This window comes from Festucalex cinctus, chromosome 20 (assembly GCF_051991245.1).
Source record: "Festucalex cinctus isolate MCC-2025b chromosome 20, RoL_Fcin_1.0, whole genome shotgun sequence".
Lineage (NCBI taxonomy): Eukaryota > Metazoa > Chordata > Actinopteri > Syngnathiformes > Syngnathidae > Festucalex > Festucalex cinctus.
Genome location: NC_135430.1, coordinates 15,226,997 through 15,241,003, shown reverse-complemented (window position 1 = coordinate 15,241,003; position 14,007 = coordinate 15,226,997). Strand labels below are relative to the sequence as shown.

Sequence of the window (14,007 nt, the reverse complement as noted above, 5' to 3'; positions counted from 1 at the left end):
GTAGTAATTGATAACATGGTTTTCATCACTGACCTTTAAAATAAAAGGTACAAACGAGACAATACAGTATGTAAACAAATATTTTATTTGGTCTGGGCCTTATTACAGCAACAATAAGTAAGTGCAAATAGTAAAATATAGACAATGAAGAACATTTGTTCAGGAAGTGCAGGTTTTTGGTCCATCCAGAAGTGCTGATATTACTGTGTTTCTCTTTCAAAATATACCAGCAAAGCTTCGCTCACGTGACTCACTGCCATACTGCAACCACAACAATAAATGACATGAAAGTAATACAAAAAAAAGCTTCAACATTTAACAAAAACAAAACAAGAAAAACAAACAAACAGGAATTACCCAGTAGAACAGTGATTGCCAACCAGCGTACCATGAAATAGCGGGAAATGCTCCAATTTCACTCCATTTGTTCAAAAAAAATTGTTTAATTACAAATGGAGTATAGGTGTCTTGGTCAATCAATAAAGGTTGAAAACACTGCAATAGAGTGTTAAAAAAAAAAAAAAATCCTTTCAGAACAATTTCTCTAAACTTGCCACTTACCAAATTATAGATGGGGTGTTCATGTCCATATAGAAAATAAGAGGTGACAGGAACATTGCAGTAACCTAGTATAAATATTTATTATTTTGCAGAACTATTTTGTGTATAACATTTGTGCAAGTAATTTGATTCACAAATTGTTGTATATTAGTTTTTACCTTGGACATAAAAATCCACATTGCACAGTGCTGGAGGGACAATCCACTTTTTAGTTTGACTGTGGCCAAAAGCAGCAAAAAGCCCAGCAAGGCACTGAAATGACAATGCAATCATCCAATAACTGTCTCTTATTTATTACATCTTAGGTGAAAATAGTGGTTAGTGGCTATGACGGGATCACCTTGCACAGCAGCCCCCGCGGAAGGAGTAGGACTGAAGTGAGGGGAACTCCAAGGCACTTGTGAGGTCACCTGTTGAGGAACGAAGGTCAGAGGGCAAACTGTAGCATTTCAAATTGCCACTGTAAAACATGGGGACTGAAAACAAAATCTTTCACACCTGTTGGGTGAGCTGCCATTGCCAGAAGCAGAACGCTGTTACAAAAAGCTCTCATTAGTCTTAAATTTTTGTTATTATAATAACTACATTATTCTGAACGGTTTGTTCTTACCTGAACAGGTAGTTAACACATTGCTGCTCAATGTCGCTACACCACAAATGTTGCAAGAAAAATGACATTAGAATTTGAATATTGCTTCTGCTGCAAATGTGCTCACTCTTACCTCAAATTACTGGATTTGTAGTGTACTTGAAACACCCTGTAAGCCCCTTAAAATACAAATAAGATAAACATTAAAAATGATGTCACACATCGCGAGCAAGACATGCACGAAAGTGAGGCTGAAAAGGGAAAAATGGACTTACCAACACAGACTAGATGAGCGATGGCCCACATATAACCGGTGAAGTCAAACTACAAGATAAGACAATCTCGTCAATTAAGTGACAAATAATCATAAATGCGGTATACAAACAAGAAAATAGTAACCTGGGGATCATAGGCAGGGAGGTTGATTGCTGAAATTAGCATGAGACATACACTAACAGAGGAACAAACAGGGTTTTTATTTTCATGTAGAAAAATAGCTCCTGCCCCACATTTAATTTTCAATACAATACATGAAAGAAAAAAAAATACAAAATAAATTACACACCTGATAAATTTCAGCCACTCAATTTTCTGTGATCAGAGAGAGAAATGACGTTCACAACATGAATGATGTCAGAATGACTTTTTTTTTTTTTGGGGGGGGGGGGAAGCACAAAGTGAGAAGATTATATTTAATCATAATCAGGATTGCTATATTTTTGTCCAGGTTCTATATTCTACAGTATAATATTTTCAAAATAATAATCACACTACATTAATATTAAAACATATCTATAAGCGGAATAATTTGAGTTTTGAAAGTCCAACTTATTCCTGAACCACAATTTGGTTTGACAGTAAAGTACACTTAAGGTAATCATCTTCTTAGCAGAAGCCCTGGAGCAAAAAAACAAGGCTTTACTGCATGTTTAAGAAGTAGGTTAGACTTGTTTTCATAAAGTACAAGTCGTGTTTAACAACAGCGCATACTCTACTCACCTCTCTATGAACAGCCTTCAAGATGACATAACTAACAACATGAGAGGAGTTCTGTAGAGTGAAGAAGAAAGGAATCTCCTGTAAGGGGAAAGAATGTGGCGTTATTAAATCGATTATTACGTACTGTACATTAGAAGCCGCAGTGAAACGCCGGTATGTGACTCACGAGACGTGATAACGCTCTGGAACCTGCATAAATGTTTCCCACAAACAGGAGGGAGCCTGGAAGCCAGGCGAAGGCAGCTGATCTGAAAGGGAGTATTGAAATGGATCAAACATGATGGCCGTCTAAAGTGGATGTACTGTAGTTGAATGACTATAAGTTTGTGTAGGCCTACCTGGAGATGCGGCTCATTTCCACCCATCCAAGCTTGCCAGAAAGCAGTAGTAAAAGCGCGCCGATAAATGTCTGCCATCTTTGATAGAGACATGGAAGTCTTTAGCACTTACTGTAAAACTTGGATTTTACATTAAGACCATTTTGAATTTTGATCAGTCATAATGACAATAAAATATACTACTCACCCTTGAAATAAGGTTGGATAGGTGAAGTTCATTACAGACAGGACAAACTGAAAATGAGATTCTTGCAATTACATGTCAGTACATAGTGAAAGAAGTAGTTTAAATTAAGAGACTGGATCATGAGATACTTTTCAAACAAAGAATAGTCAGCAACAGTAGGTATGAGTAAATATATGATCCATTTATTCCAAACATTTGGGTTACATATATTCAACCTCTAACATAAAATGTGCTGCATTTGAATAATAATAAAAAAGAATTACTAAATAAAAAATATAATTATTAAGCATAAAAATATATATTTTGCAGTACAACGATCTAATCCGATACTTTATTTATTTATTTATTTATTTATTTTTGGACCGATACCAAATATAAATATTGGATGAGAACACCCCAATAATTAATTAACCCATAAAGTTTTGTAATAAAGCTTACTACTATTTAAATTTAATCTTGTGATATTTATCTACAGCCATATATAAGAAATATTTATATGCTGTACTAGTCTTGTAAAAAAATGAAAACAAAGCCCAAACTCTTGACAATGGTTACAGGTACAGATGTACGAGGAAGTAGAAACTATCTAATTTTAATCAGCCCGTTGAAAACCCATTAACGACAAAGTCCAATAAACTGAATGTAGCTCAAAACAGACAACTGTTTATGACCTAATTTCGATCTAATATAAAAAATTAACCATTTCTTCTAAAACGCGTTCTTTAGTGTGAGGCACTCACCTTGTTTGTGAAATACGACACAATGAAAAAGAAGCTAAAGGCGAGGCCATTGAAATTTCTTTTCCACTGCATTTCGACCTGCTAAAACGCAGCATGACTTCTGCGCCGCCAACACTAATATCCGAATATTTTTCGCTTGTTTTCAAAGTCCTGGCCTGACATTTCCCAATCGAAACTTCTGTCTACAGTCAGCGCGCACTCATTGACACGTCAAGACGTCGCCAAACCAAGATCGCTTCTTTAGTGACAAGTACTTGCTGGGATGCCTGACATGCGATACTGTGCGGCTGAATTGCTGTCACCGCTGTGGTACCTGATTGTAAAATAATATAATTATGTCACATATTTCATTGTCCATGTACGTCCTTGGCTTTATTGCTAAAAACGTGTATCTCGAAATAGTGTACGATTGGATGCTCTGTATCACCCACAGATCGTATATGTATGGTCACGTGGTGTGGAGGAAGTTACCTTGTTGACAGGCGTGTGACCGAGCTGCTTGGAGTCTGGACCCCACACAAGGATGGTGGACAGTCATGGCCTTTTTGAAGACTAAAGAGCGAACTAAGGAAAGGTCGGTAGTCATGCTGTTTTAGCGACGCGGCGTGTCACTTGTGTGTTGCATTAAGCGAGTGGGCTTTTCGAATTTGCGGATGAATTGCCATTAGAACAAAGTCATACCGGGCCAATTGGAAAATGAGAGATGCTGAACCTTTTTATGGTGCAAACATGAACATGAACGAATGCAGGAGCGCAAAATGTGGAAATAGACTGGAGTCTTGGGAGAAGACGTTGGGGTATTGTGGGAAATGTAGTGTTCGCTATTCTTCATTTTGCAACATGATGTTGACACTAGGAAAATATACACCTGGTCTATGTAATGAGGCCCTGCAAAAATGAATAATACCTTTTTTTCTAATATTAATTTAAATGCCAGGTTTATTCTGGCAGAACATTATTGCAATGCAGTATAAAGGTGGGGAAATGCTGATTGCTGAATTTCTGTATTAGCTACAAAAGGGGACTGACATTTTGTTGCCTAAGTTTTTTTATTACTAGCTACAAAAGGGGGCTGTCATTTTGATGAGTACATTAATGCATTGCAGTTCTACAGTATTGCTACAAACACAAAAATGAACTCATAACAAAATAAAGACTTTCCCACTAGATTCAAGCAATTGGGGTTGCATTAATAAAGTTGTGACCTGCATTAGATTCCCTGGGGCGCCTAGCGTAAATTAAATACCTGTTTAACAAGGATACGTTTCAACATAAATATTCGTTATTCAAACATATAGTCCAATGATGTGCAGATATTTTTGCATAATATTAAAAAAAAAAAAACAAGGTGTATATTGTAGTACTTAAAAAAAAAAAAAAAAAAAAAAAAAAAAAAAATATATATATATATATATATATATATATATATTTCGCTTAGTACTTCCATCCATCCATTTTCTTGACCGCTTAATCATCTCAAGGGTTGCGTGGGGTGCTGGAGCCTATCTCAGCTGGCTTTGGGCAGTAGGCGGGGTACACCTGAACTGGTTGCCAGCCAATCGCAGGGCTAAGTACTTCAAAGTATCAAAAAAAATTTTACTTCCTACATTCCAAGTGAATGTTTTTGCTAGGTATTTTGAATGCCAGTTTTTATCAGACCGATAGCAGTACGATTCTCATCTCTTGAGTACGGTAGTCACCGACACTACTAGTACATTTAGTACATAAAATTTTCCCCCCAAAAAAGAATGTTGGAACTCTTTAATGAAAGATATACAGTATATATATCCCAATATATAGCATTTTCCCTTAAAGTCAATGGCAATTTTCTATTCAATGTGTGATCTGAAGGGACTTCTTTCTTACAGCCAGAAAGTGGGTGTGGGTTGCCAGGCTCTATAAGGGCTCTATAAATAAATGTATTGACCACCGTCTCCAGTTCAATACCTTGAATACCGATACCTGGTGTCAGTATTCGGTACCCACACATCCCTAGTTTTTGCAGTGGCAAAGATTCTTTTTCTGAGTCTAATTAATTCAATTTAGTTTATTGGATATTCAATCAAAAATACTGTATGTATATTCATGTTGGACTAAACTGCTACAATATCCCATGTGAATGCATAATAAATGAATGTATGATTGACTTAATTTAAATGTATACATAACAAATATAGGAATCATTTGTTTCCTGACATAGGAAGTCAAAGCGGGGGGAAAAAAAGAAATTGCTTGACTCATCCAAGAAAAAGTTTCGGTTAAAGTTGGGGGGGGTGGGGGGGGGAAACCTGGCTCTGTGTAATTGTTTCATTTACGTTTAGAATAAAGGTTGAAAGCTATCAAACCTGAACATCCAGTATGACACGCCACCCACCTTTTGGCAAGGAATACAACTGATATTTAATAGCTCTGCTGTAATTATCCTGACGATGCATGTTCTGGCGAAGCGGAGTGGTGTAACTGCAAAATGTCGATAAGATGACTCATTTACAGTAATATAATTAAAACTCATTCACTGCCAGTCATTATAGAAAATTTTTACATTTCCAATACTCACGTGATATTACATTCAATAATTATATATAAACCGAATCTACCAAATAACAGAATAGACTCCCTACTTTTTGTCCCGTCCCGTTCTTTTATAATTGACAGCAGAAAAATGTAGGTTTGCCAAAATACAGCCATTTCTCCCATGGACTCTGAAACTGTGTTTATTTCCTATAAAATGGGGCAATGATGTCATCTACCGGTGGTTGGGCATCAGTAAAGTTGTTTCCAAGTTTGATATTTACAGTGGAGCATGCTCAGATTCGCCCCCATTTAGCACCGCTCTAAAAAATACAATTGACAAATATACTTGTCAAAGGCAGTGAATGAGTTAACATTTGCTTGTTTGGAACCTGAAAAAAAAAAGTTATTCACACAGATGACTTAAGATGTTTTATTATTTCTTTTCTTTTTGTAGATTTTCTCTCTTGTTATTGGATTTGGAAGAGTATTATTTTGAACAGCACACTGCATACAATGTGACAAGAAGGTCAGTGAAGGACAGGTAACTCACTTGTACTCTTTTGTTCCACTATCACCTGCACTGGTGCCATTGGTGCTGTTATATTGTTTTAATCCAGGAACCACCATGCAAACAAAGCAGCTGTTCAAACATAATCCAAGTCTGTTATCTGATATCCACTGTACAGGATGGTGTTTTATTGCAAAACTCAAAAAAGCCACTCAGCTGATGAGGCGTGTGTGACAAATGCATGTCGGTGTACAGTATCTGAAAGCGAGAAATTTGTGTAAGATGTTGTATAGAAAGTGAGGAGCAGAGTGAAATGGGGGGGGGGGGGGGGCAATGGAAAAAAGTACACGCACACACACAAACACACACTCGCAGATCTTTAGAAATGAATCTTTAGAATTCTATATGAGACTTTCTCCATTCATAATTACCGGTAATATATGTATTTTTTTGCATTATGCTTTTTGCTGTCCTTTTCAGTGTTTCCCTATTTCCCTAACAGAAAAATCCGAGGCTCATTCAAGGTCTGTTCCAGATCAATCATTTTTGACCCAGAAGATTTTACAGAGCCAATTTTAAAGGTTTGTTTTTAATTTTATATCATGCCTTTGACAGTAGATAAACATGTGTTTAATATTAATATAGTAATTTAATATAATATTTGGGTTAAAAAAAAAAGTTAGACGCAGATTTTCGCTATACATGGGCCAGCACGGTCCCTATCTCCCACGAATATGTAGTATTTATACTTGCAGTAGTGTACATACAATAAGTTACATTATGCATAATTTGCTTTGCCTGCAGATTCCACTACGGGACTGTAAGCAGATTGAGTTTGTGGAAAAAGAGACCAACCCGTTCAATGAGTGAGTACATGTTACATGTATGTCTCATTTCTCTGTTTATTTTACATTTGTCATCGAAAATGGTGGTGATTATATTTGTTTTCCCATTTCAGACCCAAACCGTCCTCCATTTCAATTCAGTGTGAACAGGTAAGGTTACCTCTCAAGATGTATGAATTTCACTGGCCTAATCATTTGGACTTACTATTTTTCTTCTTTTTGTTGCAGGTTATTTACATTAAAGAAAACTGCATCATTTCACCCTACAGAAACGAGAGAGTAAGTCTCGTGTGAACATGCTGTTGGCTATCAGTATGGTTTAATATCATGTTTGGTTATTGTAGTTTATACTGTCAGATGTTTGTCATTTTTTCCCCTTTCAGTTTGCTTTATTACCTTTGTCAATGCTGATTTGATACAGTTCTTATATTGTTATTATTAGATTGTCCAGGTGTACTAAATGAAGAGTCCTTTTGCGCATATTAAGTCCAGGAAAGGTCTTGCGAATGTCATAAGCCATCAAAGCAAACACACGCCTTATATTCGTCATACTGTCAGAATGTTTAATTTTCTCTTAACTCATTCACTCCCAGCCATTTACGTTGAAGAAACCCCCTTTTGACAGATTTTGCAAGGCCCATAGAATATTGTTCTATTGCTATAAAAACATGGAACCTACAAAAAAGAAAGATTAGTCTCTTCTTTATCAGGAAAAAAAGTATATTTGTATCTGTTTCCATTTTGCAGCCATTAGAATATAGCTAAGTTTCATCAATATTCACATTCCTGGTGAAAACATTGACAAACAGAGCTTGTTGCAACATGGCCCTGGCTGAGCTCTTATACTCTGCTGCCACCTGCTAGCCGTGTTTTTAATAATTATCATTGCTTTAAGCTACCCCTTCATGTCAGACGCTGCATCAAAGCCTTCTGTATGCTCTTGCATTAAAAAAAAACAACAACAACAAAAAACACATGTAAACACGTTGTTGGGAGTGAATGACAAAGTATTAAAACGTTTTTACACGTTTTTGGGCTTGAATGAATGAATAACTAAATTCACTTGCTTTCGTGAAAGGGAACGAAGACTGTGAACTTTCAGCTGGAAGTGTGGCGAAAAACAGAGGATGTTGTTCAAACTTTACATCAAGTATGTCGGACATTCTGTAATAGTTGGAAAGAACTGTATATTTGGCGAAATTGATCTTACCTATCTCTGCCACGTGCACGTATTAGTATTGATGATTTTCCTTTATTTCCCAGCTGCATAGAGCATCCTGTCTGGAGAAGCTTGGCGACCAGACTGCCATGGTGACTTCATGCACGCTCATGTTGGTTTCAAAGTAGTCATCACATTATAGTCCAATTACACATTTCCTTGTGTGTGTTTATTTTCTAGATTACAGCCAATCTTCAGTCCCGACTGGCAAGAACATCCTTTGACAAGTACTGGTATGTGGTTTTCAGACTTGTGTTTTGTGTTAAGAAATGAGTATCTGAACCATTTGTTTGGAAAGCTTTCAGAATGTTGCCGAGAAGCCTCACATGGAGTGTGCGGTGGAGATGGTTCTACCTCTGGTATCCAATCCCGGCCACGTCTGCATTACAAATGAGAATCTCTACTTTCAGCCACTCAATGGATATCCGGTGAGCTGTCTGATATAGTCTGAGGTCATGCGGGCTGCAGTGCAGCTCAAGAATGATGTCATTACTCTCTCACTTCAGGAGCAGGTCATTCAGATCAAACTGCATCAAGTCAGGCGGATCTACAAAAGAAGACATGGTCTCAGACCCCTGGTGAGTGCACCGAGTTCAAGCAGTCCTGTACAGAATATTTACATGAACGCGTCTAATCTCACTTGCAGGGGCTCGAAGTGTTCTGTTCTGAGAACGACTTCTGCTCGGACATTTATCTCAAGTTTTACAACGCGGCAGACAGAGATGAAATTTATTACTTCATTGCTACGTTCCTGGGTGAGTAAATGCAATGCGATGGATAAATCCTCTTACGGTATCACAATGACAATTTTTTTCTTCCAGAGAACCACATGACAGAGCACACAGCAGAGAGTTATATGCTGCAGTGGCAGCGCGGCCACCTGAGTAACTATCAGTATCTCCTCCACCTCAACAACCTGGCAGACCGCAGCTGCAACGACCTCTCCCAGTATCCCGTCTTCCCTTGGGTCATTGCCGACTACTCAAGTACACAACTGGGTGGGTTGACAGCAGAGGCATACAACACAACTCACATAAATCAACATACATTTCTACTAGGACTATCAAACGTATTGTTAATTAAAGACACATTATGTACAGAATTAATTGCTAGCCTACCTTACTGGTATGTCTTTCAGATATGACAAATGCGGCCTCATTTAGGGACCTCAGCAAACCTGTTGGAGCGTTAAACAAAGAGCGCCTGGACCGGCTGTTGGTGAGATCCACTCCCCTGCAGAATATAATCAGATGTAACTGTACAAGAGGTTAGCCGCTTGTACAAAGATTAAACTTGTGAACGAATCATTTGCTTCAGAACATTTTTATCACTGTGGCGGTAATTTTCAGCTGTGCAGAATTGCAACTTAAAAAATAAAAATAGTCACCTTTGGTTTTGTCGAATTTTTCTGAAGTCAGTTGTGAATCCAAGCTGTGTTTCTCAGTCTCGCTTCAGTGGCATGCCCGAGCCTCGCTTCATGTACGGCAGCCACTACTCGTCTCCCGGCTACGTCCTTTTCTACCTGGTCAGAGTGGGTAAGTCACGCACCTCACATTGTATATAAAACCTCAGGATATGGTTTTGTCATGAGTTTTGCTCCCCTTCCCCACAGCTCCTGAACACATGTTGTGTCTGCAAAATGGCCGCTTTGACCATGCTGATCGCATGTTTAACAGGTATATTATTTATTCAAGTCATTCTTTGACTTTAATCTCTTTTTTTTTTCCATTAAATTTAAGGCTCTGTGTTCATTGTGTTGTATTTAGTTTTCATGCATTGCAGCAATCCAAACTGACATTTTCAATGTAACACTGGGAACTCTTTGAAAGGGAAATAAACACTAGCATGTCATCTCTAAATGTCATCACATTTGTATTGCTGCTATGAAAGTGAAAGTATGCATTTGTTTTTTTACAGCATTGGTGAAACATGGAAAAACTGCTTAGAGGGGGCAACAGACTTTAAAGAGGTACAATAATTCTGTTTTGCTCAGCTGCAATAATACTTTTAAGATTGCCTTTCGTCAAATGTTAATGATGTATAACTTGCTGATATTGTTCTTCTGAATGTTTTTATCTGAAGGACAGACTGGTTTGGCGCATAAAACTGATGATGCTGCAACTAATTTGTAGAGCATAGTTTATTGACTGGCATATAATTTGTGCTTCAGTTGATGGTTGTAATAATTTTCGCCATTTCTCCCTCAGTTAATTCCGGAGTTTTATGGGGACGATGCTAGCTTCTTGGAAAATCATCTGCGTCTTGAGCTTGGCCGACGGCAGAACGGAAGCTTTGTCGGCAATGTTCTTCTCCCTCCTTGGGCCTCAGGTAACTTCCTGTTGACGTGATGACACGTGCTCCCTAACTTTTTGTCCTTCTGTGGATGTACCCCTCATTCCTTACAGCTCAATTTCTGAGTTAGAGTTACATTTGTCCATTTTGTTGACTTATTTAGACACATGCTTTTGTGTCCTTGATTATAGCTGCTGAATCATCAATCCTTGTGGTATATTTAATACATTTGAGATGCATGATAACATGAGCCTGAGAAGGACTGCAAATAATATTACTGCTGTCTCCTCTCCAGATGCTCGGGATTTCCTGCAGAAGCACAAGATGGCGCTGGAGAGTCAGTATGTGTCGGAGCACCTGCACGAGTGGATCGATTTGGTATTCGGATTCAAGCAGAGAGGAAGTGAAGCAGTCCAGGCCCATAACGGTAAAATAAATCATCGTCATTGAATCCAGAAAAATGTGATATTATGTATGTTTTATGTATTTATTATTGTCTGTTTGTCTTTCTTTCTTTTTTGACATTTTAAATTATTGTTTGTTTTATGCATTTTTGTATTTGTTGTTTTGGAAAATTTGAGAACTATAAATTAAATATTGGGGAAAAAATACAAATGTGATATAAGTTAACAGTGATGTCATCTTCCCTCAGTCTTTCACCCATTGACCTATGAAGGTGGCGTCGACTGTGACAGGTAAGAAACAAAGCAAACTGTGCATTGAACATAAATAAGAAACACTATAAATGTGGATGTTAATGGCAACTATAGATAAAAAATAAAAATATATTGAAAAAAAAAACAATAATAAAAACTAAACTAAAACAAAGCATTTTTGACAAAATAAAAGATAACAAACATACTTGAAAAACTAATTAAAACTAAGTGAAATTAAGCAACGAAAGCCAAAACAAAATAATCCCCCCAAATTATTACAATCCTGTTTCTATAACAACAATGTGGACAAAACTTAACTTTTACTTGCACCGCCACCTTGTGTGTTTGTGAAGTATTGAGGACCCTAACCAGAGGGTGGCCATGCTGACACAAATACTGGAGTTTGGTCAGACTCCCACGCAACTCTTCACCACTCCTCATCCTCAGAGGATCACGGCAAGGTCGCAGAACATCACCAGGACCTCCAGCCTCACGTCACCCATCAGTGAACTGACCCCAGGTTGGTGTTCACTGAACATCATTGAACACTTTTTTTCTTTTAAAGAACGTCCAATACATTTGATGTTGCATGCCAATTCTTCAATGTGAATGTGTGTGTGCTTCCCAGGCTCTCTGCATGAGGACTCCTCCTTCGAGGACTTAACAGAAGAGAGCCGTAAGCTGGCGTGGTTAAACATGAGCCGTCTGACACCAGCCTCCAGACACAAGATCCATAAAGAGTACGCCGGTTCACAACACTGCATAGTACTTTATCAGTGATTCATGTTAGTAAATTGTCATAAATGCACAGGGCGGTGACGGCCATTACCGTGACCCGAGATGGAGCTTCTGTTTTCAGCACTTCTCAAGGTAACAAGTAACATTTATCAATATGTCTGTCACTCTTAGTTTTATTTCCGTTCCTATGTGTTTCAGACTCAACGCTTAAGATGTTCTCCAAAGAGTTGAAGGACTTTCAGAGGAGCATGTCTTTCTCCAATATGGTACATTGAAATAGACTAGCATTGAATTGGAATTGGAAGATCCAGTCTAAGCCTCTCTAATTGTCTTTCAGCCTTTGTCGTCATGTTTGATGCTGGCAGATGGTCAAATTGTGGTGTGTTCCTCGTGGGATAATAATGTGTACGTATAACACAGGAAATCCAGTTTATCTACATTCAATTGTGTGTCTTCTGCTCACCTGCTGTTTGTTGTCCTTTAGGTATTTCTATTCCATCCCGTATGGGAGGCGACAGGACACGCTGATGGGCCACGACGACGCTGTCAGTAAAGTGCTTTGGTCCAACGACAAGCTCTACACAGCTTCTTGGGATTCTACCGTCAAGGTACGGGATTGATAGAGAAAAAGTTTTCACTTATCAAAGAGGTGAGAGCAGTGAAGATTGTTTGTCACATTTCAGGTGTGGCACTGTGATCCTGAAGTTTTGTGCGGTCACAAGAGATCACAATTTGAGCTGCTGGCTGAGTTGGAACATGATTCTGGGGTGAGTTAGCATTCAGGATGGATGGATGGATGATAAAGGTATTAAAAAGGTTTTGCATTCCTGCTGTGATATTACTAGTGTCTTTTGTTGTCCAAAATTCAGGTGAACGCTATTGGACTGAATCCTTCGGGGACTTTGCTAGTGTCAGGATGTAAAGATGGCGCCGTCACCATCTGGGACACGGACACCTACGGAACCCTGCAGCAAGTCGACTGCCACGCCGCCACTGTCCACTGCGTGTCTTTCAGCCCCGGTCAGTTGGATATTATTATGGAAAGGAGTAATTAGCACGACCTCTAAAAAAGGTTTATTGCCTGTACATTCTACAAAAAGCACTATTCTTCAAAGTGCTTCCTTGAAACCAAGATGCCACCAGATGGCGCCAAAGCACTACAGTCATTATACAGGTGGTTTTCAGCGAATAACGATAGATTCCAACCAAAAAAAAAAAAACTGCATTGATTATGCATGTTCATCAGATGACCACAATAATAATGAGTACCAATACAAGGGCTGTATAAAAAATTCAGAGCCAAATCTGTCAAGTTTATTATTTTGGTTTTAGTTTGTCACTGTCATACTCAAACGTTCCTCTGACAGTCTAGAACAAAAATGATTAGCAGATAAAAGTGAAGTCAGAAACTTAGTCTAATTTGATGTGCATATATTCTAAATCCGGGTCCGAAAGCCAGCAACTGACAGTGAACACGAGTTTTTTCTTCTACGTAGACAGTCGACATATCCTCAGCATCGGCACCGACTCCTTCATGAAGGTCACTGACGTTCAGACGGGAATGGTGACCTCGTCTGTGAGGTCAGAGGAGGAGCTCAGGTAACTGCTGTCTGCTGAGCAAACATGACTCTAAAATAACTATTCTCTCAAATGAAGTCCTCCTCGTTTGGGTTGCATCAGGTGTTTCTGCTGGGACGGAAGCTCCGTGCTGTGTGGGGGGCAGTCAGGTGACCTCCTGCTGTGGGACTTGATGAGCAACACTGTCACATCAAGGATCTCGGCACATTCAGGTGCATCTCTTGTTTCCCAACAAGCAGGGAT

General features: G+C 38.5%; 2 protein-coding genes across 2 annotated transcripts in view; one reads left to right on the top strand and one right to left on the bottom strand.

Annotated features, from left to right (window-relative positions):
* Positions 1–64: 64 nt before the first annotated feature.
* Positions 65–3,658, bottom strand: slc35d4 (solute carrier family 35 member D4). Its single transcript, XM_077508677.1, has 15 exons — positions 3,415–3,658; positions 2,675–2,721; positions 2,488–2,565; positions 2,316–2,397; positions 2,150–2,227; positions 1,716–1,741; positions 1,550–1,601; positions 1,426–1,474; positions 1,284–1,329; positions 1,172–1,207; positions 1,060–1,094; positions 902–971; positions 720–813; positions 562–626; positions 65–261 (listed from the first exon to the last, which is right to left on the bottom strand). The coding sequence occupies exons 1-15, from the start codon at positions 3,484–3,486 to the stop codon at positions 201–203; spliced, it is 891 nt and encodes a 296-aa protein (XP_077364803.1). The 5' UTR covers positions 3,487–3,658; the 3' UTR covers positions 65–200.
* The window catches only part of nsmaf (neutral sphingomyelinase (N-SMase) activation associated factor), a 12,309-nt gene continuing 1,912 nt past the window's right edge, over positions 3,611–14,007 (top strand). The window contains exons 1-31 of the mRNA XM_077508667.1: positions 3,611–3,723; positions 3,848–3,988; positions 6,383–6,469; positions 6,939–7,017; positions 7,241–7,302; positions 7,395–7,431; positions 7,510–7,560; positions 8,360–8,431; positions 8,545–8,592; positions 8,681–8,733; positions 8,799–8,928; positions 9,007–9,078; positions 9,147–9,255; positions 9,322–9,498; positions 9,639–9,718; positions 9,945–10,035; positions 10,113–10,176; positions 10,418–10,469; positions 10,708–10,828; positions 11,088–11,219; positions 11,445–11,487; positions 11,802–11,968; positions 12,077–12,188; positions 12,260–12,318; positions 12,385–12,452; positions 12,524–12,591; positions 12,671–12,794; positions 12,870–12,953; positions 13,056–13,206; positions 13,683–13,785; positions 13,867–13,976. Of these exons, the coding sequence (XP_077364793.1) occupies positions 3,951–3,988; positions 6,383–6,469; positions 6,939–7,017; positions 7,241–7,302; positions 7,395–7,431; positions 7,510–7,560; positions 8,360–8,431; positions 8,545–8,592; positions 8,681–8,733; positions 8,799–8,928; positions 9,007–9,078; positions 9,147–9,255; positions 9,322–9,498; positions 9,639–9,718; positions 9,945–10,035; positions 10,113–10,176; positions 10,418–10,469; positions 10,708–10,828; positions 11,088–11,219; positions 11,445–11,487; positions 11,802–11,968; positions 12,077–12,188; positions 12,260–12,318; positions 12,385–12,452; positions 12,524–12,591; positions 12,671–12,794; positions 12,870–12,953; positions 13,056–13,206; positions 13,683–13,785; positions 13,867–13,976 (2,644 nt within the window). The 5' untranslated portion in view covers positions 3,611–3,723; positions 3,848–3,950. The remainder of the gene's footprint in view (positions 3,724–3,847; positions 3,989–6,382; positions 6,470–6,938; positions 7,018–7,240; positions 7,303–7,394; positions 7,432–7,509; positions 7,561–8,359; positions 8,432–8,544; positions 8,593–8,680; positions 8,734–8,798; positions 8,929–9,006; positions 9,079–9,146; positions 9,256–9,321; positions 9,499–9,638; positions 9,719–9,944; positions 10,036–10,112; positions 10,177–10,417; positions 10,470–10,707; positions 10,829–11,087; positions 11,220–11,444; positions 11,488–11,801; positions 11,969–12,076; positions 12,189–12,259; positions 12,319–12,384; positions 12,453–12,523; positions 12,592–12,670; positions 12,795–12,869; positions 12,954–13,055; positions 13,207–13,682; positions 13,786–13,866; positions 13,977–14,007) is intronic.

Excerpts from the sequence above, each read along its gene's own strand:
- slc35d4 (XM_077508677.1), bottom strand. The coding sequence starts at position 3,486 with ATGCAGTGGAAAAGAAATTTCAATGGCCTCGCCTTTAGCTTCTTTTTC. Across the intron at positions 2,566-2,674 it reads TATCCAACCTTATTTCAAGG|ATGGCAGACATTTATCGGCG; the intron begins GTGAGTAGTATA and ends TCTCTATCAAAG. Across the intron at positions 2,398-2,487 it reads GAAATGAGCCGCATCTCCAG|ATCAGCTGCCTTCGCCTGGC; the intron begins GTAGGCCTACAC and ends ACTCCCTTTCAG.